Below are 23,227 nucleotides of genomic sequence, written 5' to 3'. Positions count from 1 at the left end.
TCTGTGACTATGACTAAAATTCTTGAAACATTGCAGTCTAGACCAGTACCTCAGGCCATGGACACTGTTAGCTCATTGCTCCCTGGTCCCCCTCAGTCGGAACAGCTCCGGGATCCGGGGGTGTCTCTTGCATCCCAGGGTGATGGCTCTGACACGGACGACAGTCCCAGACAGCCTAAACGAGCTCGCTATGAGCGGCCCTCGACTTCATCACACTGGTCAGGGTCCCAGCAGGAGGACTCTCTGTATGATGAGGTGGAGATGGCTGATCAGGATTCTGATCCTGAGACCGCTCTCAATTTGGATACACCAGATGGTGACGCCATAGTGAATGATCTTATAGCGTCCATCAATAAAATGTTGGACATTTCTCCCCCTGCTCCTCCTGTGGAGGAGACAGCTTCACAGCAGGAGAAATTCCATTTCAGGTATCCCAAGCGTAAATTAAGTGTTTTTCTGGACCACTCTGACTTTAGAGAAGCAATCCAGAAACACCACGCTTATCCGGATAAGCGTTTTTCCAAGCGGCTTAAGGATACACGTTATCCTTTTCCCCCAGACGTGGTCAAGGGCTGGACCCAGTGTCCCAAGGTGGATCCTCCAATCTCCAGGCTCGCAGCTAGATCCTTAGTTGCAGTGGAAGATGGGGCGGCACTTAAAGATGCCACTGACAGGCAGATGGAGCTCTGGTTGAAATCCATCTATGAAGCTATCGGCGCGTCGTTTGCTCCAGCATTCGCAGCCGTATGGGCACTCCAAGCTATTTCAGCTGGTCTTACACAGATGGACACGGTCACACGTACATCTGCTCCGCAGGTGGCACCCTTAACCTCTCAAATGTCTGCATTTGCGTCTTACGCGATCAATGCTGTCCTAGACTCTACGAGCCGTACGGCAGTGGCGTCCGCCAACTCCGTAGTTTTACGCAGAGCCTTGTGGTTAAGAGAATGGAAGGCAGATTCTGCTTCCAAAAAGTGTTTAACCAGTTTGCCATTTTCTCGTGACCGACTGTTTGGGGAGCGCTTAGATGAAATCATTAAACACTCCAAGGGTAAAGATTCATCTTTACCTCAGCCCAGACAAAATAAACCCCAACAGAGGAGAGGACAGTCGGGGTTTCGGTCCTTTCGAGGCTCAGGCAGGTCCCAATTCTTTTCGTCCAAAAGGACTCAAAAGGATCAGAGGAGCTCAGATTCTTGGCGAACTCAGTCACGGCCAAAAAAGACAGCCGGAAGACCCGCTACCAAGGCGGCTTCCACATGACTTTCGGCCTCCTCTCTCCGCATCCTCGGTCGGTGGCAGGCTCTCCCGCTTTGGCGACATTTGGCTGCCACAGGTCACAGACCGTTGGGTGAGAGACATTCTGTCTCACGGGTACAGGATAGAGTTCAGCTCTCGTCCTCCAACTCGCTTCTTCAGAACTTCTCCACCTCCCGACCGAGCCGATGCTCTGCGGCTAGCGGTGTCCACTCTAAAAGCGGAAGGAGTGGTGACCCCCGTTCCTCTTCTGGAACAAGGTCACGGTTTTTACTCCAATTTGTTTGTGGTGCCAAAAAAGGATGGGTCTTTCCGTCCTGTTCTGGACCTAAAACTGCTCAACAAGCATGTGAAAACCAGGCGGTTCCGGATGGAATCCCTCCGTTCCGTCATCGCCTCAATGTCTCAAGGAGATTTCCTAGCATCAATAGACATCAAAGATGCTTATCTCCACGTGCCGATTGCTCCAGAGCACCAGCGTTTTCTACGCTTCGTTATAGGAGACGAACACCTTCAGTTCGTAGCCCTGCCTTTCGGTTTGGCGACAGCTCCAAGGGTCTTCACCAAGGTCATGGCAGCAGTAGTAGCAGTCCTGCACTCTCAGGGTCACTCGGTGATCCCTTATTTGGACGATCTACTTGTCAAGGCACCCTCTCAAGAGGCATGCCAAAACAGCCTGAACGTTGTGCTGGAGACTCTCCAGAGTTTCGGGTGGATCATCAACTTTTCAAAGTCAAATCTCACCCCGACCCAATCGATAACATACCTTGGCATGGAGTTTCATACTCTCTCAGCGACAGTGATGCTTCCGCTGGACAAACAGCGTTCACTACAGACAGGGGTGCAATCTCTCCTTCAAGGCCAGTCACACCCCTTGAGACGCCTCATGCACTTCCTAGGGAAGATGGTTGCAGCAATGGAGGCAGTCCCTTTCGCGCAGTTTCATCTGCGTCCACTACAATGGGACATTCTCCGTCAATGGGACGGGAAGTCGACGTCCCTCGACAGGAACGTCTCCCTTTCTCAGGCGGCCAAGGAATCTCTTCAGTGGTGGCTTCTTCCCACCTCATTGTCAAAGGGAAAGTCCTTCCTACCCCCATCCTGGGCGGTGGTCACGACGGACGCGAGCCTGTCAGGGTGGGGAGCGGTTTTTCTCCACCACAGGGCTCAGGGTACGTGGACTCAGCAAGAGTCCACCCTTCAGATCAATGTTCTAGAAATCAGAGCAGTGTATCTTGCCCTACAAGCCTTCCAGCAGTGGCTGGAAGGCAAGCAGATCCGAATTCAGTCGGACAACTCCACAGCGGTAGCATACATCAACCACCAAGGTGGCACACGCAGTCGGCAAGCCTTCCAGGAAGTCCGACGGATTCTAACGTGGGTGGAAGACACGGCTTCCACCATTTCCGCAGTTCACATCCCAGGCGTGGAAAACTGGGAAGCAGACTTCCTCAGTCGCCAGGGTATGGACGCAGGGGAATGGTCCCTTCACCCGGACGTGTTTCAGGAGATCTGTCGCCGCTGGAGGATGCCGGACGTCGACCTGATGGCGTCACGGTACAACAACAAGGTCCCGGTTTTCATGGCACGGTCTCACGATCACCGAGCTCTGGCGGCAGACGCCTTAGTTCAAGATTGGTCGCAATTCCGACTACCTTATGTGTTCCCACCTCTGGCATTGTTACCCAGAGTGCTGCGCAAGATCAGGGCTGACTGCCGTCGCGCCATCCTCGTCGCTCCAGACTGGCCGAGGAGATCGTGGTACCCAGATCTGTGGCACCTCACGGTAGGCCAACCATGGGCACTACCAGAACGACCAGACTTGCTATCTCAAGGGCCGTTTTTCCACCTGAATTCTGCGGCCCTGAACCTGACTGTGTGGCCATTGAGTCCTGGATCCTAGCGTCTTCAGGATTATCTGGAAATGTTATTACCACCATGAGGCAGGCTAGAAAACCATCCTCCGCCAAGATCTACCACAGGACGTGGAAGATATTCTTATCTTGGTGCGCGGCTCAGGGAGTTCCTCCCTGGCCTTTTGCATTGCCTACTTTTCTTTCCTTCCTGCAATCCGGGTTGGAAAAAGGTTTGTCGCTCAGCTCCCTTAAAGGACAAGTCTCAGCGCTATCTGTATTTTTTCAGAAACGCCTAGCACGACTTACTCAGGTGCGCACGTTCCTGCAAGGAGTTGGTCATATCGTCCCTCCTTACAAGCGGCCGTTAGAGCCCTGGGATCTGAACAAGGTTCTAATTGCTCTCCAGAAGCCGCCTTTTGAGCCTATGAAGGATGTTTCCCTTTCTCGTCTTTCACAGAAAGTGGCTTTTCTAGTGGCGGTCACGTCTCTTCGGAGAGTGTCCGAGCTAGCGGCGCTCTCATGCAAATCTCCCTTCCTGGTGTTTCACCAGGACAAGGTGGTTCTACGTCCGGTTCCTGAGTTTCTCCCTAAGGTGGTATCCCCCTTTCATCTCAATCAGGATGTCACATTACCTTCCTTGTGTCCTCATCCAGTTCATCAATTTGAGAAAGGTTTGCATTTGTTGGATCTGGTCAGAGCACTCAGGATCTACATTTCCCGCACGGCGCCCTTACGCCGCTCGGATGCACTCTTTGTCCTTGTCGCTGGTCAGCGTAAAGGGTCGCAAGCTTCCAAATCCACCCTGGCTCGGTGGATCAAGGAACCAATTCTTGAAACCTACCGTTCTGCGGGGCTTCCGGTTCCTTCAGGGCTGAAGGCCCATTCTACCAGAGCCGTGGGTGCGTCCTGGGCATTACGGCACCAGGCTACGGCTCAGCAGGTGTGCCAGGCGGCTACCTGGTCGAGTCTGCACACCTTTACCAAGCATTATCAGGTGCATACCTACGCTTCGGCGGACGCCAGCCTAGGTAGACAAGTCCTTCAGGCGGCGGTTGCCCACCTGTAGGACAGGGCTGTTTGACGGCCCTATCACGAGGTATTCTTTTACCCACCCAGGGACTGCTTTTGGACGTCCCAATTGTCTGGGTCTCCCAATTAGGAGCGACAAAGAAGAAGGGAATTTTGTTTACTTACCGTAAATTCCTTTTCTTCTAGCTCCAATTGGGAGACCCAGCACCCGCCCTGTTTTCTTAGGGATTTTTGGTTTTTTCGAGTACACATGTTGTTCATGTTGAATGGTTTCAGTTCTCCGATGTTTCTTCGGATTGAATTTGTCTTTAAACCTGTTATTGGCTTTCCTCCTTCTTGCTTTTGCACTAAAACTGAGCAGCCCGTGATCCCACGGGAGGGTGTATAGCCAGAAGGGGAGGGGCCTTACACTTTTGAGTGTAATACTTTGTGTGGCCTCCGGAGGCAGTAGCTATACACCCAATTGTCTGGGTCTCCCAATTGGAGCTAGAAGAAAAGGAATTTACGGTAAGTAAACAAAATTCCCTTCTTTTATGTGTTTTTGATGCGGATTTGATTCAATGTTTTTAATACATTTTTTAGTACATTTGAAGGGAATCTGCCACAAGATTTTTGCCACGTAATTTGAGACCAGCAGTAGGTACCGTCACTGAGATGAATGATACAAGGGGGCTCGTGTTAGAGGGGAGGTGCTCGTACTGTGTATCTGGTTCATATACAGAGGCCATGATCCGGGATCTCCCTATATGATTTCCATATGAAGTATGGACAGGGGTTGCCTTCATGTGACAACCCCCATTAGGATACTCACAGGGTATACTTTTGAGTTTAGTATACACTCCTAAAGTACTATACAGGCATAATATTTTTCTTCACCTTGTCAGTTTTGTCATGAAATATCTGATTTATGGGCCAAAAAATTTGATCTTACTAGAAATATAACCTGACTAAAGTGCCGCCTTACACAGAGAACGTGAGCACTCAGTCTCCCATGAAAAACAGATAAATGAGACATGTAACGACAGTTCTTGGTCCGGGCTAGGTCCCTGCTGTTGGATCTCCTTTCATTAAAATTTTTGGCTTAACCTCATGAATATGCCCTAAGGATTTGTGATGGCAATACCTCTTGGAACAATACCAGAACCTACCGGACCAAAGTCAGATCTCCTATCTATAATTAAGTCCCTTGAATGGAGATTTTTTTTGTGGTCAGCGCTGAAGATATACCGATGTCCACAATACATTGTCTCCCTTTGATGGTGAAAAGCAAAACTAATTAAATATGGTTGCGTTTGTATGTGTTATATATCAATGTCTTATCATTGTATCAGGGGAAAAACCTTCCTGAAAATGCTGCCTGAAACTCGGTGAGAAAGTCTCGCTGCCATGGCAGGAAATCTCAGCGGTGCGTATTATTGTAGCATTATGGGATCCTGCCGTGCGTTGTACCCCAGAACAATACCCACATGATAAACTTCTGTAATAAAGCCCGGACCGTCATATCATTCATCTGTCAAACACAGGCAGATAATATCATTTAATTTCCGTTTTGGACAGATAAAATATAATAATTCCTTCTTACGGCTTCTTGAAACCATGCTCTGCCGCCCCTGGTGAGTGTATGGAAGCGTTCATTGCTACGTACGGTCCCTTTAACTGTCTCACTTTCTGCTTACAGCTTCCCAATATGTTTGGTGACCTGCGCTCCACTTTTATTGCACTGATGATCGGGTCTTATGCCTCCTCCGCAGTCACCTTCCCATTCATCAAGGTGAGGACTTGTTATCTACTTGTGCTTTCTAAGGTTATTTATTTGGTGACTGTGAATTATATACATTAAATCCACTAGAGCAGTTTTTCTCTGCACGAATCATGTTTGGGGGACCTTCCACAGTATAAGCATTTGGGGCAAGTAGTAAGAAGTGGTTCCAAAAAGTGAAAAAAATAGAATTATAAATATAATGTACAGCAGCAAATGAAGTCTCCGTTTCACACATCCATAGGTAGTCCCAAAAAGCAAAGCTTCTAGGGAACAATTCCCATATGCCACAATCTGTTACTTGTGAGTTCTCATGAAATCCTAAAAAAAATGTGTAAAATTAGTGGCCCGTGGACCAACAATAGATCCCATACCAGGGTATAGTCTCTGTATTAAAGATCCATGGCAGAAGGATCTGTAATAAGGCCGTGTATGAAGCTCAAAGCTAATAGGACCAAGACGTAACATAACACAATGACATGGCATGCTGTGCAACGTGTGAAGGGGCTATTCAGAAATCCAATCCACTTAGGCTATGCTCTCTTGAAGAAAAACATGGGGGAGGATTTGATTTTTGGAGATCTTTTCTACACTACTGCCTAGTAAAAAATGCACAAACCATATAATAATATTTATTCATTTATATAGCGCCATTAATTCCACAGCGCTTTACATACATTGACAACACTGTCCCTATTGAGGCTCACAATCCAAAGTCCCTACTAGTATGTCTTTGGAGTGTGGGAGGAAATCGGAGGAAACCCACGCAAACACGGGGAGAACATACAAATTCCTCGCAGATGGTGTCCTTGGTGGGTTGTGATCCCTGGACCGCAGCGCTGCAAGACTTCAGTGCTAACCACTGAGCCACCGTGCCGCCATATTATACTATATTGTTATCATTAAAGTTAACAGGGAAAATAAGCTGCATCTCACACTATATTTTTGTCACTTGATGAAGTGTGAGAATATTGTCCATGGGCAGAACATCAACGCTAAAATGCAGCAATTGACAGCTCTTTGATATTGGCCTTCAATACTGCATTGTGTGAACACACCTGTTGGGAAATACTCATCTGTTGACCTGCAGGGGTCTTCAAGGATTAAGGAAAGATTGCACTAGAAACAAAAATGTGCCTCTGTGCCCGGGCCATATACAGGAGCCTGTTTTCACTGCTGTTAATGATACTCTTGTTTCTAGTTAGCCGCGTTTCTAAGGCCTAAGGGGTTATGCAGCGACCTGTTGAGTAACTATTACACGCTTTATGTTCTTTCTTGGAAAATAGAATGCAAACTATATTTACAGTGAAGCTTGAGTTCTTTAGAAATCTTACCTGGAGACGGGTCATAAGACTATAACTAGTCAGTGTTTCTTCATTTGCCATAATGCCCTTCAAACTTCGGCAACGGGTTTACAAGTGAAAAATGGAAATCATTTAGATGATTCATGTATTTACCCTGTATTCAGAAAAAAACAACACACAAGCCAGAATTTCCTAGATTGGTGACTTACTATCACAAGTATGTGAAATAAAGCGTCTGCTTTTATTTACAGGTAATCTATGACCTTGGCGTGACTTTTATAACTATTCTGATTGTCTGGGCCGCTTGTGCCGGGCTCGTCTTCTTCAACTGCTTTTTCAACTGGCCTCTAGAGCCATTCCCCGGCCCAGAGGACATGGACTACACGTAAGGACACCATCTTTACCACCATATTACTGCCACCATGATACTACTCTTCAGTCATGCTAATGCCGTTTATCATGTCCACAGTGTGAAGATAAAGTTCAGCTGGTTGGGATTTGACCACAAAATTACAGGGAAGCAATTCTACAAACAAGTCACTACCGTGGGCCGACGACTGAGTGTAGGGGGGTCCATGAAAAATCCCAAAGAGCTGTCAGCATTGCAGGAAGGGAATAAACTGTGCCTGTCTACGGTAGATCTGGAAGTCAAATGCCAAGCTGACAACGCAGGTATATATGTTATTCTGACATGTCCGATATTTAAGGGTCATCTACTGAGAAAACTAAATTGTATTCAACTGTTATTGGTTATTATTGTTGCCTTGCAGCCCCTGGGTCCTGAATTAGCGTTTGACCAAGGTTTCATCCCAAACTTCAAAAACATGCTGATAAGTGAATTTGCAATTAGATTGTAAGCCCCAAGGAGTGAAAAATGATGCCATTATCTGGACAGCACTCCATAATATACTGGTGCTATATAAATGGATAAAATACAAGCAATGCAATACACATTGCCTATAATCATAGATTTCCTAGACCTGGACTTTAAAAAATGATTATATAGCCATTGTGACATGCATTTTCAAATCTCAAAATGAGCATTTTATGACTCCATCACTCATAAGATGCTTATTTTCATTTCAGGATTGTGATGTCAATTTTCAGAGTAAAGGCTACTTTACACACTGCGATATCGGTCCCGATATCGCTAGTGTGCGTACCCGCCCCCATCTGTTGCGCGACACGGGCATATCGCTGCCCGTGCCGCACAACATCGCCCAGAGCCGTCACACATACTTACCTGTCCGGCGACGTCGCTGTGACCGGCGAACCGCCTCCTTTCTAAGGGGGCGGTCCGTGCGGCGTCACAGCGACGTCACTGAACCGCCGCCCAATCGCAGCGGAGGGGCGGAGATGAGCGGGACGTAACATCCCGCCCACCTCCTTCCTTCCGCATAGCGGCCGGGAGGCAGGTAGGGAGACGTTCCTCGCTCCTGCGGCGTCACACGCAGCGATGTGTGATGCCGCAGGAACGAGGAACAACCTCGTTACTGCTGAAGTAACGATAATTGGGAATGGACCCCCGTGTCGCCGATTAGCGATTTTTCACTGTTTTGCAACGATGCAAAATCGCTAATCGATGTCACACGCAACGGCATCGCTAATGCGGCCGGATGTGCGTCACGAATTCCGTGACCCCAACGACTCCGCATTAGCGATGTTGTAGCGTGTAAAGCCCGCTTAAGTTTCAAATATTCTAGAAGAGGTTTTCTCAATATCAGAATAAAACTTTTAGCAACTTTGAAAAGTACTTGTTATTAAAAATCCTCTCTGTTCTCAAGAACAGAGGGAGTTTTAATTTTATCGTTTACTGCTCGTTGTCAAGGTTACTGCCATCTCTGCAGCCAGTTAATGGTGGTTGGTCGCCTAGGCATGCAGCATAGTACTTACAACCTCTTCTCTATAGAGTATGATGGCCTCCTGACTCTTCCATGACATGTACGTTTAAAAGGACACAATCATCAGAAAATGACCTATAGTTAAAATCAGGTCTCTGTGTTACAAAAAAAATAAATTGTACTTTTGCAATTTTCATACTAGCCACTTGTTTTTTTTAAAACTTATACTTCCTATCCTTTTCAGCAAACTCCTTATCATCAGAGGTAGGAGTACACCTTTATACTCATCTGATAACACAGGATCAACCATTCACAATAGGCGATGACACACCTGACCTTCCTTCTCCCTTCACAATGACATTTGCACACGCTCATTAGACACTTCAATACAAAGGATAGTGTTGGTGGTCTCACCATTGTGGCTAATGTACATGTGTTATTTCCTGAAACAACAGGAAGTTAGGGTTTAAAATAGTGTGAAAATTAAAACATTCCTAATTTTTATTTTTAATACAGATTGTAATATAGAAAGGTGAAACAAAACATTGGCAAAAATCTTTAATAAATACATTTAACACAAAGACCTGATTTAAACAATAGGTTATTCTCTAATGGCTTCCCTTCCATTTTAAACAACAACAAGACAGATGAGGGATGTCTGGCAACGGCGTTCTTCCCTGTCTCCAAGGAAAACACATGAATGCTTGTGGGAAGTCAGGAGAGATGACTGTCAGCTCACAATGTACAAGGTATATTGGCACCTTTTAGGTTTAGGGCCTCATTGAAAGATCCGTTTAGACTTGCTCATTTAGGCAAGAAACTAGAAATGCAAGGAGAGAGTCTGTCTGTGGAAATCACATGTGAACTAGTGACTGCACAGATGATGGAACCTATAAGTGCAATATTGCTTTGCAGCCATCTCTTCTACATTTATTACCCACGGTTAGACATTTGCTTTTCTGCTTGGAATGATCTCAACTTCCTGTTAAATTAGATCAATAATTTCCTGTCCTGGAGTTTTATGTTCATGGTATGAAGACATAAATTGATTATGGCCTTTCTACAAACAAAGGATTCTTATCACAGTAGTGTTGTCATTGTGAAATTTGCTTTGTGGAATATATTTTAGTCTATTCAAAAGCTACAACCCACAATCTTCTATAGTACAATGTTGAATCCATCCATATTTATTGCTATGGTGCTGTGTTACACTTTGACTGTAAGTGCTTTAAATGCCAACCTGTAGGTGTTTGTATTGTGGCTTAAATTGGATCGAATTAAGTGTATAGCGAGAAAATCTCTTCAAAGCCCTAGAGGACATGCATTAAAATCAGTGCTTGCCCATTTATATTATATGATGATAAAGGAGTTTTCTGACACAAAGCAATTGATGACCTATCCATATGCTACCCCTATAAAATGAATGTAAACTCTTAAATACAATGATTTCTAAATGTAAAATGGGTGAAACATTCTGTGCTGATAAGTTTCAGTGTGGAACCCAGGGGGCATGGGGTTAACCTTACTCGTCGCCGGGCTGGTGATGTCAGGTCTGGGATGTCACAGTGGCCTGCCCAGTTTTGTGCCTCGAGGTGTCCACAATAAAAGGGGGATAGGAGGTGGATGGATGATTGTCGTGACGCCACCTTTGGTACGCGGCCAGGGAATAGCCACCACTGCTGTCGCCGTCCTCCGGGGCTGATGGTAGTAGCAGCGAGGATGGTATCACTCCGCACAGGTGGAGCGGCCCCAGGGAGGATGATGAGTGGAGTAGTAGTGGCGGCTGCCGTTGGCGCCGAGGCGCGGGGAGCCGATAATAAGAGTCTGAATTGCCCCTCCAGTAGTGAGAAACCCGGGCTGAGTGTTCTGCTCCAAGCCACAGGCCCCAAGAAAGAAGAAAAAGGAAGAAGGTGGTGGTGGTGTCATGCCACCATAACTGAAGTCCTGGGAAGTCTGACTGAGGATTGTGTAAGGTTGCTCCTACTTCTACTCCAAGTGGAACCCGCCCCCAAGGTGGTTCTTCTAGTGACCGGGAAAGTCCCATGCTTCGTGATGGCCAACCCCCCTGCCTAACCTAGTCCAGCTCCCTAGTGAGAAGGCTCCTAAGCTGTATGTAAAGTGTGAATGTGGAACACCGGTGATTAACCCCCTCCTTACCCGAGGCGAATACCGCACCTTAAATAAGGTGCAGTATTCTCTGGTGACTGGAGCCATAGGGGCGCCACATCAGCATTGCAGATATAATATTCAATAAACGTGGTTGTCCCAGTATTGGCTGATATGGATATCCCTTTGGTTGTGTGGGAGGTAAAATGCTCCATTTTTGCTGACAGAAAGCTTTGAATGCTTTGCATAGTCATAGGGTTAAACAATAGAACCCTGGCTTCCTGAAGCCACCACTAGAGAGAGCTTGAAGTCAACAATAAAGCAGTGAGGTGCTAAGCTCCCTCTAGTGGTGACTGCAAGTAGTCAGTATTGTATCATTGAAGGGAATCTGTCAGCAAGTTTTTGATAACTCATCTGAGAGCAGCATGATGTAGTCAAAGAGACTCTCAATCCAACAATGTATCATTTAGATTACTTTGTGCAGGGGTTCTGACACAATCAGAGTTTTTAGATTTAGAATGCAGAAGAGCTGATAAAGTTAACCCCACCCACACCAGGCTCTCTATGTAAAATGTCTATAGACAGTGAGCTGCCTTTCACAGGAGGGGGTGTGTCACATTACCAGCCTGCTGTAGTCTGTGCAATCATAAGGTCCTGGTGTTATTTAACTCAACGCAGAGGATTTAACACTTTGTATCAAATAAATAGATCTGTAAAACTATATAATTAAACTAATCAGTGCAGAATGTGGTGCTTTAGTCAAACATTAATGGTAATATAAACGAGTGCCAAGGTGATCTTGTTTTGTCCTTATAGGATACGTAAGGCATTCTGCACACACAATGTGAAAATATTCATTGTGTTTTTATGCTTACTACTTACAGCAACTCCTTCTTTCATGAAAAGTGTTTTCAGCCCCATCTTATTGCTCAGCCTTATTACAATGTGTGTTACTCAGCTACGTCTCATCTTCTACATGGGAGCCATGAACAACATACTGGAATTTTTGGTGGATGGAAGTTTGGAGACTGGTAAGTGCTTTGCTTCCACTGAGCTCGCAGGTTCTTTTTATTGCATTTTTACCATATGCATTGTTTAAGAAGATAAACATTATCCACATTACATATCGAGGCTTTATTGATAACCGTAGTCAGTTATTCGCATATATGTTTGTTTATGTTTGAGAATGTTGTATGACAGAACGCAAAAGAATCAAGAACACTCATCGCTTTCCGGGTCCCCCATTCATAGGCCGGGGGTTGTTATTCTATTCGCTATTGTGTTCACACGTAGGCTAATGATTCATAGTAAAAATATTTGTTGTCTCGCACCTGAATTATTCACAGGTCGTCATTTAACCTACATCTTTATCCTGAAGGAACCTGAGCACTCTTTTAAGTTTACAACTTTTTTATTTCTTTACTCTTTCCACGATAAGACTGGGGCTACATGGCGAGTTGGATACGAGACACGCTGCACAGCCAAAGATTGCTGTATAGCACTGCTACATTACAGAAAAGGGCAAGGTAATGGGATCGCATTGCAGCCCACAGAGAACTGTGAGTAGCAAGTTGTAAAAAATCCAAATGATTCTGACTTTTTACAACTTTCTTATCATGGTCTCTGTCACTTGTGGGTCACAATAGTTGGACTGTACTGCAATGTAGCAGCCTCATAGAGTGATATTTGGCCGCATGTTGTAGCTAAAGCGGGCTTTACACGCTACGAGATCGCTACAGCGATCTCGTTGGGGTCACAGAATTTGTGACGCACATCCGGCCGCTGTAGCGATGCCGTTGCGTGTGACACCTATGAGCGATTTTGCATCGTCGCAAAAACGTGCAAAATCGGTCATCATTGACATGGGGGTCCATTCTCAAATATCATTACTGCAGCAGTAACGAAGTTGTTCCTCGTTCCTGCGGCAGCACACATCGCTCCGTGTGACACCGCAGGAACGAGGAGGCTCTCCTTACCTGCCTCCCGGCCACAATGCGGAAGGAAGGAGGTGGGCGGGATGTTCGTCCCGCTCATCTCCGCCCCTCCACTTCTATTGGGCGGCGGTTCAGTGACGCTGCTGTGACGTCGCTGTGACGCTGAACGAACCGCCCCCTTAGAATGGAGGCGGTTCGCCGGTCACAGCGACGTCGCCGGGCAGGTAAGTAGTGTGACGGGTCCGGGCGATGTTGTGCGTCACGGGCAGAGATTTGCCCGTGTCGCACAACTGATGGGGGCGGGTACACACGCTGGCGATATCGTTACCGATATCGCAGTGTGTAAAACGGCCTTTAGTCGCTATATAACCCCAGTCTAAGAATTAAAGGGAACCTGTCAGGTACAATATGTGACCAGAACCACGAGCAGTTCTGGGTGCATATTGCTAATCCCTGCCTAACTGTCCCTGTATCTAGTTGCATAGATAAAGGGATCCTTAGAAAAAGTATTTCTAAAGATCCTTTATAAGATGCCAATGAGCGCAGGGACTAGTCACAAGGGCGTTAGTTCCTGCGTTCATTCTACTCTCTTAGCATGTTAGCATGCCCACAGGGGTGTGCTAACATGCTATTTAATGACCACTGCCTATCATCAACAGTGACACGCATACCTGTGTCCATTGCACCACCTCAGAATGCCAGGCATAGGGTCAGTGCTCATATAGGGTCAGTGCTCATGATCAGAAGTCCCCGACACTTCTGGTCATATGCACTACACCAGTTTGAAGCCAGGACATGTACACCCGGCTTCATAGTGCGCATGACTAGAAGTCCGGGGATCATGCACACTGAGCTGAAATCTAGTGTCAGATGCGGTGGCAACAGAGGTGAGCGCCACCATACCTCTGATGCTGCACATTCATTAGAATGTTAGCATGCCCACAGGTGGCCGAAAAGCCAAGGGAACTAATGCCTTTAGTCCCTGGCCTCATCAGCATATAATGAAGGATCTTTAGAAATAGTTTTTCTAAAGATCACTTTTTGTATGCTACTATAGGCTGGGACTGTTAGGGATTAGTAATATGCACCCAAGACTGCTCGTGATTCTGGGTGCATACTACACCTGACAGGTTCCCTTTGTCTTAAGTTGAATGGACAAAGTGTGTATTTAAACAACTTTGCCATTTATCACTTCCTAAATCTCCTCTTTGCTCTCAGGGACTGAGGGATTTTTTAATTTTATGGTGCACATCTTGTTTCTTAGGTCACCTCTGCGGGCTTGGCGTGATTAGTCACCTAGGCAAGGTGCGCGGACTGTTTGCAGTTTTTATGATTAAGAGCCTTCAATCGCTGCTCCTGAGCTGGCTGTATCTCTGGATCTGGCCAATGTCAGCGTGCCTGCGCTTTTCCCATGCTGCAGTGGAAAAATACTCAGTCTGGACCAGTGGGCAGCCATGACACTGCTCCAGACTGTCAATCTTCAGGAGCGAAGCACTACTTGCAAGCAGGAGGCAGGGGAGCACTGCACTCCTGAAGATAGGAGTCATAGTCTTTCTTTGCTTATATGCCTAAGCCCATGTTCATACAGTGCAGTTTGGTGGAGATAGTGATACAATATTTCTTAAACACAATTTTGTATACATCCCAGCTGCCTGTGGTCCCTTTCAGACAGCATTCATATGGTCGTCTACTTTGTCTGTAATATGGCTTCCAGACTCGGACATTGTGTGATCCTATTGATCGGAGCTGAGCTCACCGCAGTGTAGCAGGCTGCGTCCAGCAGAGCTCCCATTATTGCCGGCCATAAGACAGACAAGTATGATATCATTGTCTGTGTTATATGACAGCCACCTTCCAGAAGAGCGAGGCCTCACAGATACATCCATGACCTTTACAGACAGCATTGCCGCCCATCTGCCGGATACCCGCACAATAAGGAGGCGTCCGTGACTCCACAGCGCCTTCCTGTGTGGGAACTATTTTTAGCAAGTGATGAATTCATGTGCTGTTTGCCGCGGTTACTCACCCCTGATTACAAAATGCTTTATGGCAGAAGTTCAATGAGGGAAATCCAGTTTGAGCCTGATCTATCAGGAGCGATGAAACCAGGAGTGGAAAGTCATGTAATGAGACAGGCTGGCAGCCGTGCAACCATACACACATAGATCAGAGCCGGGCACGTGAGGAGAGAGCAGGAATCTGTGTACACTGATCCAGCCTCATTACATACATAGGGCCTTCCTATAGGGACATACATGGAGTCTCCTTATTTATCGCATGATGTCCAATAGAAACCTCCATCACAGACTCATATTACAATATATCATTAAATTGCTCAAAACGAAAAATACACGTTATATTCAAACAGGTTTCCATACTTGGCATAGATATATTCCAGGGCGATGATAACCTGTGTATCCAGCTGTGCCTCTCGGAACACGCTGTGCCTTTTCCATCCTCCGCGGCCGGAGAGCTCATGTTTCCTAATATTGCCCTGGAGTGTTGGTGCAAGAGGAGACGTAATGTGTAAGGTCATGTGAGGAGAAAGCGTCCTGTGGGATCGAGTCAGGGGAAATTACTGCATGAAATACAAGCAGAAAATAAGCGCAGGGATAAAAACAAAGTGCGTATAAAGAGAGCAGCAATCTAATAATATGGGAAGTCTCCGCTCCTGTACATCTAAGTAACGGAAAGGAACGCGACTGCCCAAGCTTCGGTTATGATTCTTATAATGACTAATCTATGACAAAGCTTAATAACCTGTCATTACCTGATAATGCGACTTAGAGATGTGCCAAGCATGTAACGCACGTGCCTATACAAAACACCACACGGATACATAACCGGATCAATCATAGAAGGGAAGCAGAGGGGATGTTATAACATTTGCTCCTTTTTCATGAAATTAAAGGGTATTAATAAAAAAACATCACCTGCCTACATGATGAGTGATAGCTGTATGACCGCTGATTAGAGATGAGTAAACAAAGATTTTACAAAAAAAAAATAGGATTCGGAGTTCATGGGTTTTACATATGCAAACCACTTATACTCAGGTACTCTTGGTGCTCGGCCCAGTGCGAGCTGCTTTCAGTGTTTGATTGGCTCACATTGGGGGTAACAACGTGATCGGATGTTGTGTGCACCAAACAAACCCACAAAATGCCCACCTGCCCCCAGAAGTGATCTGTTTATGGCTGGCTGCATGTGGGCGGAGACCCGAACTGCCCAATCAGTGACTTCCATTGGGATTCAGGTGCAGTCCGGGTCCCAAAACGAACTTCCACGGGGCCACTTATCTCTGGTACCAATAACTAGAATGCTGGTGACAAGTCCCTGATCCTTCTCACTTATACTCAACCACGTTGCTCCATTCATACCTATAAGTAATGTCACTCCATTTATTGTCTATAGGACTGACAGAGATGGCTGAATACAGTGCTATCTTATATATGTGAGAAATGTGTGATTGCTGGAAATGCCACAACAGAGACCCTCATTGATCACTAAAATGGCGGTCCTAAAGCAGTCCCTCCTAAATTCTTCCATGAATGGAATGGCAGGCATGATACATCATCTATGAGATAGGGATAGCTGAGTACAGTGTTGTCTTCTAGATAATACATGTCTCTATAGGTATTACATCTTTAAAAAGTCAAAACACCACATTTTCCCTATGGTTTTCTACTTTTTATTTGATACTTTTGAAAGGTGGCAAGAAAAGCGGGCAGGTTTTAGTAAGAAGGGGCATGGCCAACATGACCAACAACAGATTGGTACTGTATGAGCCAGATCAGATCTCTAGAAAGATAAATATCCATTTACTTAGGAGTTATAGGAGGTTTGAAAAATCGTTCTGAGTATTCCTGAGTACACAAGCAGATACAGAGAGAAAAAGGCCCCAGTACTAGAACAGTATATGGGCCCTCTGCAGCCCAATAACTCATAATGCACATTTCCACCTGCTTTGAAGGTAGAAATGGGCTCCTTACCTCTTGGGCCCCTGTGCGACTGCACATGTTGCACCAATGATTTGGTCCACCCCTACTTTGAGTATTAGATGGTAAATTTTATCCTAAAAATCTGATCTTCTGGCTGCTTGGGGTCATCATATGACAATCATGTTTATTGCTGATGATGTTTACACTAAGCTTGCAATGTGTGGCAATAAATGATTGTTTTATGTTTTTTTTTGGTGATGATGATCTTTCTCTGCATTCACAAGGACCAGATCCTGCTATATTATTATTAATAATAATAATAATAATAATGTATGTTTTAGTTAGGAAAACCACTGAATATGAGATTCATTGGGGACAGACTCTGTAAAGTTCTGTAGCGTATGTGGCACTATATATGTAATGGGAAATAAATCAGGACATTACTGCACTACTTCAGCAGAGAAATATACAATACAATATTTAGCAAGTGAAGTGATATCCGTTCAGGTTCGGTCCAGTGAGTGACATTTCTACATTTCTAATTCCAATAGTTCACATTTTTCACTTCCCTTTCTGGGTAATAGACGCTATTGTCAGCATACGTAAGCAGAAGACGTTGTGGCTTCCTTTCTGCTCTGGGAGGCTGAATCCAGTTTCGTGTCAGCATATAACTATATTACTCATCTTTTGTACTATTATATGTTTTTTCTAAAACCACTTACTGCCGTCTGTGCTAACTCTTGTCCTCTTGTATTGCTTCCTCTGCTGTCACATGCTGCCTCGCTTTCCTCATACAGTGATGCACACGGGTAAGATGTGAGAAGTATATGTACAAAATCCCAGAAGAAGTACAGGATTCAGTAATTTTATGTTCCTTTGCCATTGTTGTACCACATGAAACTGTGAATTTCAGTTATTCATCTCTTGACTCCATGATCTGAGCGTCAGTGCTCACATAAAAGTTTATATAGTGATGTGGTCAATCACTATCATGACTGTACAAATAGGTGGGAATTCGATATGTTTAGTTCAATCACCCCTGGGTGTAGTGAGGACACAAAGAACAGGACTGCGCTGAAACCCACACATATGATTGTCTCCTCTTGGACACCTGTGACTAAACTAATCTGACTGTTTAGTGACCACTAAGTAGTAAACAGACCTGTGCTTTTGCAGTCTATACATCCAGCCACCACTGGGGGCGATAAGAGCAGTTTGGTGGGGGTGCCAAGTGTCAGACCACCTTTCTGATATTGATGACCTATCCTAAGAATAGGGTATAAATATCATAGCATAATAGTAAGCTATTACCTGTTCCATATGCATATACACTAAAACGTCTTACTTCTGATTGACCTTATATGGCAGATTGCATATGTGCCATAGACTATGAGTAGCAGGGTGTATTATTGACCGCCGCTCCATTCATACTCTTCCTATTCCTGGTCCTATAGATAAAGGGGAAGGGGGTCCCAGCAGACATAAGGCCCCATCACACACAACGAGATCGCTAACTAGATCGTTGCTGCATCACCATTTTCGTGCCGCAGCAGCGATCTCGTTATGTGTGACCCCTACCAGTGATCAGGCCCCTGCTGTGAGATCGCTAGTCATTGCGGAATGGTTGGGACCATTTTCTTCAAAGGCGATGTCCTGCTGGGCAGGACACATCCCTGTGTTTGACGCCTACCAACGACCTCCTAACACAGTCCCAACGTCCGCCGAGATCGTTATACAGGTCGCTGATCGTTACTGCGTCGTTGGAAGGTCTGACTGTGTGACATCTCACCAGTGACATCCCAGCGACTTACCAGCGATCCTTATCAGGTCACATCGTTTTCGGGATCGCTGGTAAGTCGTTAAATGTGACGGGGGGTGGGCTATAGTCTTTATCCAGTAGATAGGAAGTAATTGCCTCTAGCTAGATTTCCCCCTTGAAGATTTCCCCCACTGTGCAGACACATGTAGTCTCATTCTCTGTTGTTGGTTACAATGTAAATTCTTGGAAGAGAAGGTGCCACGTTTTTAATGCATGGTAGAATGGTGCGATTGTCGTTTTACCATTCTGTTATCAAAGCAGCTTTATATTCCCTGTACTTTCTACCTATACTTGTGATATTCTTACTGTACTTCCTATTTCTTCTTATATCACATTGCAAGTAGATGATTTATCACAGATCTGGATCTGTAAATTAATAGTGGTATTTTACATTTACAGTGAGCCTGTATACTTCCATCTTCGGTGTGTTACAACTTCTGTGCCTGATGACAGCCCCTGTGATCGGCTACATTATGGACTGGAAGCTTAAGGACTGTGACGATGGCAATGATGATGAAGATAAGGATGCTGCTCCGTATGTGATCTTTTTCTTAATTGAATTTGACATTTCAATATTGATTTTTATGTCCAGAGTCACAAGCTATAACGTAAACTCATTTAAGGAATGTGTTTTATTGTGAAACCTATGCCAGCTTTAGAAGGCTGTATTGCTTTAGGGTCTGAACTAAGGCCACATTACTCCAATCTTCATTGGTTCAACTGAACTAGCCTAAACCCTATGGCAGGATTGGGCACTAATTTTACTGACGGGCCACAAGAGAGACCGAGACTGTTGTTGAGGGCCGAATCAAACGGCTAAACTATTTACATATTAAGTATTATTATTAATTTTAATTGTATCACTTAAAGAGAATCAACCACCAGGATTTTGCTATGTGAAGCAAAGGCAGTGCCATACTGGTACTGGGATGCTGAATCCAGGCATACATTTTGTTGAAAGATCCGATGCTTGGTTGCTGAAATATCTGTAATTAAAGTTACAGAAATGCACTGCACCTTTGATTGACATGTGCATTGGGAGTAGACCTTTGTAGGATGGATCCTCACTGTAAAGTCCTCCTCCAGCGTCCTCAACAGCAGCAATAGTGGCGCAATATCTAAATAAAGAAAATGGGGCATGCCATAGTGGACGCAGGTGGAGGATTTGACTTTACAGTGAGGACCCAGTCCACAAAGGCTCGCCTCCGATGCACATGTCAAGCAAAGGTGCAGTGCATTTCTGTAACTTTGATCACAAATATTTCAGCAACCAAGCAACTGATCTTTCAATAAAAGGAATGCATGGATACAGAATCGTAGTGCCAGTAGGGCACTGCCTAGACTGTATATAGCAAAATCCTGGTGGTTGGTTCCTTTTAATATTGAGCAGAATTAAGTATGCCGATACCCCCTAAATACCAAATGAGCCCATACACAATCCCCCTATATACAATATGAGCCCCTACATACAATATGAACCCCCACATACAATATGAACCCCCACATAACCCCTCTGTATACATTATGAGCAGGGGTGGGATTCAGCCAGTTCTTACATAGTTCTTTAGTCTTAGGCGTGTTATTGAATTATAAAATAAAAATGAAAACGACCTTGGATTAACATAAATGGCAGTCAGGTAACACTTCATTTTTCCTTGTAGCGGCCACTGCAAGGAAAATGCTTGGTTGACCGTGACTTGCCTTGGTAAAATCAGTTGTTTGCCAAGAATGCCGCGGCACTTGGAAATGGTCTATGTTCTCATGTAACACTACATTACATTCTTTATCGTTAATGTATTTATTTATTTTACAGAGATGCAAAGAAAAAGAAAAAACCAGATCGTCAGATTCAGAAGATCACAAATGCTACAAGGGCTTTTGCTTTTACCAACTTTTTATTAGTGGGATTTGGAATCACATGTCTCATCCCTAACCTGCCATTACAGGTAAAGTCCTTTCTATTGTTGTACTCATTGTCTCTTCTCCACTTCATAATAACTCCTTATTGTTTTCTGTCCCTCTTATTGTAATATATGATTATGATAACATCCATATTATATTTGCTTCTACAGATTCTGTCATTTATATTGCACACAATAGTAAGAGGATTCATCCATTCTGCTGTGGGAGGGCTGTATGCTGCTGTGTAAGTATCTGCAATACTGTCTAATACGTTTTTGTTTACCTCTACTTTACTTAAAGGAAAAACAATCAAAAATGACCTAATGTTTAAATCCAATTTTTAATTCATTTTCCAAATTATTTGATAATTTCTTTAATAATTTCCATATCTTGCTTTCTAGTAAAGAAAATTCAGAAATCTATGCATTTTTACATTGGCTTCTAGCCTCAATATTAGACTCTTACCTACTATACTTTTCAGCTGCCACGTAGACCTAAGCAACAGTAGACTGGCTCTGAAATATTGGCTCGTATAGATGCCGCCCACTAAGCAGGATCCCGAGAACCCCGAAACCCTTTAACACCTATACAGGGATTTGCAACTAGTACATGGCCCCGGAGATCACTACCTGTGGAAGGCTGCAATTCCATATTGCCAAACCAGGAAATACTGAAAAGGGAAAAAATTGTCAGACAAGAGCGTAGTCAGGAAATCAGGCTGAGGTCAAAACCGGAGATGGCAGCGAGGCACAAAAACAGCAGGCAAGAAAGTAGTCAGGGAGCAGGCAGAGGTCAAAACACAGAGATCAGTATTCAGAACAGAGCAGGAACCAGACACAGGCAGGAATACAAAACTATATTTGGCAGCAACCAAGAGACAGGTAGGGTAATTAGAAGGGTGTGGTGTCTTCTCATTGGCTGTAGCTGAAAGGTGGAAACGTCAGCTGAAGACACAAGCCACCTACAGTCAGCCAGTGGTACTGCAGGTCCCAGGGAAAACCAGCCTAGTGGATGCGCAGAGCCTGCGCCCACCAGAGCCACTGGCACTGACTCCTTCCCTATCACCAACACAGTCCATGGTGGGAATACGGCGGCCCCTGATGACCGAAGCAGAAGTCGCAGGAGCGGTCTCTGGTGGGGAGGTGACAAACTGGCCTTGTGTCTCCTGGTCCAGCCATGCACTCCGTACTGATAAGGAACCTTCTGTCACTATGGGCACGTGGTGTGGTGAGGGTTACCGAGGCTAAACAATTCAGTTCTGCTAGATCTGCCGTAGAGAACACTGTGCATCTGTCACTAGAGATGAGCGGACCCATGGAAGATAAAATTTGGTTTGGAGCCCAGACTTGACCTGAACCCCAATTGAAGTTACTAATTGGTCAGTTCATGTCTCCGCTCCCATACAGCCAGCCATAAAAAGATCACTTCCGGGGGCAGGTAGGTGTTTTGTGTTTTTTGGGATTTTTTGGTGCTGCTATTACCTCCAGTGCAAGTCGTTCAAACACTGCAAACGGCTCGCACTGGGCTGAGGACCAAGCCTATCTGAGCACAGGTTTACATGTAAAGCACCCGAACTCCGAATCTGAACTCTGTTTTGTTTTTTTGTAAACTCTGTGTTTGGTACAAACTCCGAACACCAAACATGGGGTTTTCTCATCTCTATCTATCACAAGTCCTTCACTCAGTAATCTTAAGTGACACATCGCTGGAGTCAGGGTCTCTGTCCCTATATCATACCGCTGTCAGATTACATAGCAAAAACATGCTGACAGATCCCTCTAATTAAAATGCAGATAACAATATATTTGACAGCAAAGAAAACTATGACACATCGGAACTAATTTTTATATAAGCCTTCAGTAATCCCAGATAGACACCTCAATGTTTCTGTTTGTAAACCAATGAAACCACAGACGTTCTATACAACCTATTACTACACGCGAGGTTATTGACATTTATTAAGGCAACATGACATTTATCAAGGTAACATGGCTGCCAGTGCAATGCTGCACCTGGCAATAACCTCCAAGCCAGGGAGCGTGGTCTTCACCCAGTGATCTCAGGTGCTTGGTGCTGCATATACAAATGTGATATTTTTGTTTCAGCGGCATATAGTTTTGAATTGTAGATATTTTTCTCACGTCCATGTGTATTTTTGCAGATATCCGTCCTCACATTTTGGCAGTTTGACAGGACTTCAGTCTCTGATCAGTGCTCTTTTTGCACTACTTCAGCAGCCACTCTTCTTGGCTATGATGGGACCCTTGAATGGAGATCCACTTTGGGTAAGGATTCATTTAACCAATCAGTCATAGTAATATGTATGCTTGAAAATATGTTTGACTTTACAAGAACACGTAATTTTTGCAGATCATATACTGAGAATTGGACTTATCCTTATCTTTTAGTCTGATATTGGTTTTAGCAATGATCCAATGTCATAGTTTTATTGCATCACGTCTGACCCTTTGACCTGACT

The 23,227-nt window shown here is 44.9% G+C and overlaps 1 protein-coding gene across 1 annotated transcript in view; it reads left to right on the top strand.

Annotated features, from left to right (window-relative positions):
- Positions 1 to 23,227, top strand: part of SLC43A2 (solute carrier family 43 member 2) — a 92,358-nt gene that overhangs the window by 65,513 nt on the left and 3,618 nt on the right. Inside the window, exons 6-13 of the mRNA XM_075335329.1 lie at positions 5,821 to 5,913; positions 7,457 to 7,590; positions 7,675 to 7,877; positions 12,037 to 12,183; positions 19,246 to 19,381; positions 20,660 to 20,792; positions 20,919 to 20,992; positions 22,910 to 23,033. Of these exons, the coding sequence (XP_075191444.1) occupies positions 5,821 to 5,913; positions 7,457 to 7,590; positions 7,675 to 7,877; positions 12,037 to 12,183; positions 19,246 to 19,381; positions 20,660 to 20,792; positions 20,919 to 20,992; positions 22,910 to 23,033 (1,044 nt within the window). The remainder of the gene's footprint in view (positions 1 to 5,820; positions 5,914 to 7,456; positions 7,591 to 7,674; positions 7,878 to 12,036; positions 12,184 to 19,245; positions 19,382 to 20,659; positions 20,793 to 20,918; positions 20,993 to 22,909; positions 23,034 to 23,227) is intronic.

Source organism: Anomaloglossus baeobatrachus, chromosome 2 (genome assembly GCF_048569485.1).
Source record: "Anomaloglossus baeobatrachus isolate aAnoBae1 chromosome 2, aAnoBae1.hap1, whole genome shotgun sequence".
Lineage (NCBI taxonomy): Eukaryota > Metazoa > Chordata > Amphibia > Anura > Aromobatidae > Anomaloglossus > Anomaloglossus baeobatrachus.
This window is presented reverse-complemented; position numbering and strand designations above follow the sequence as displayed.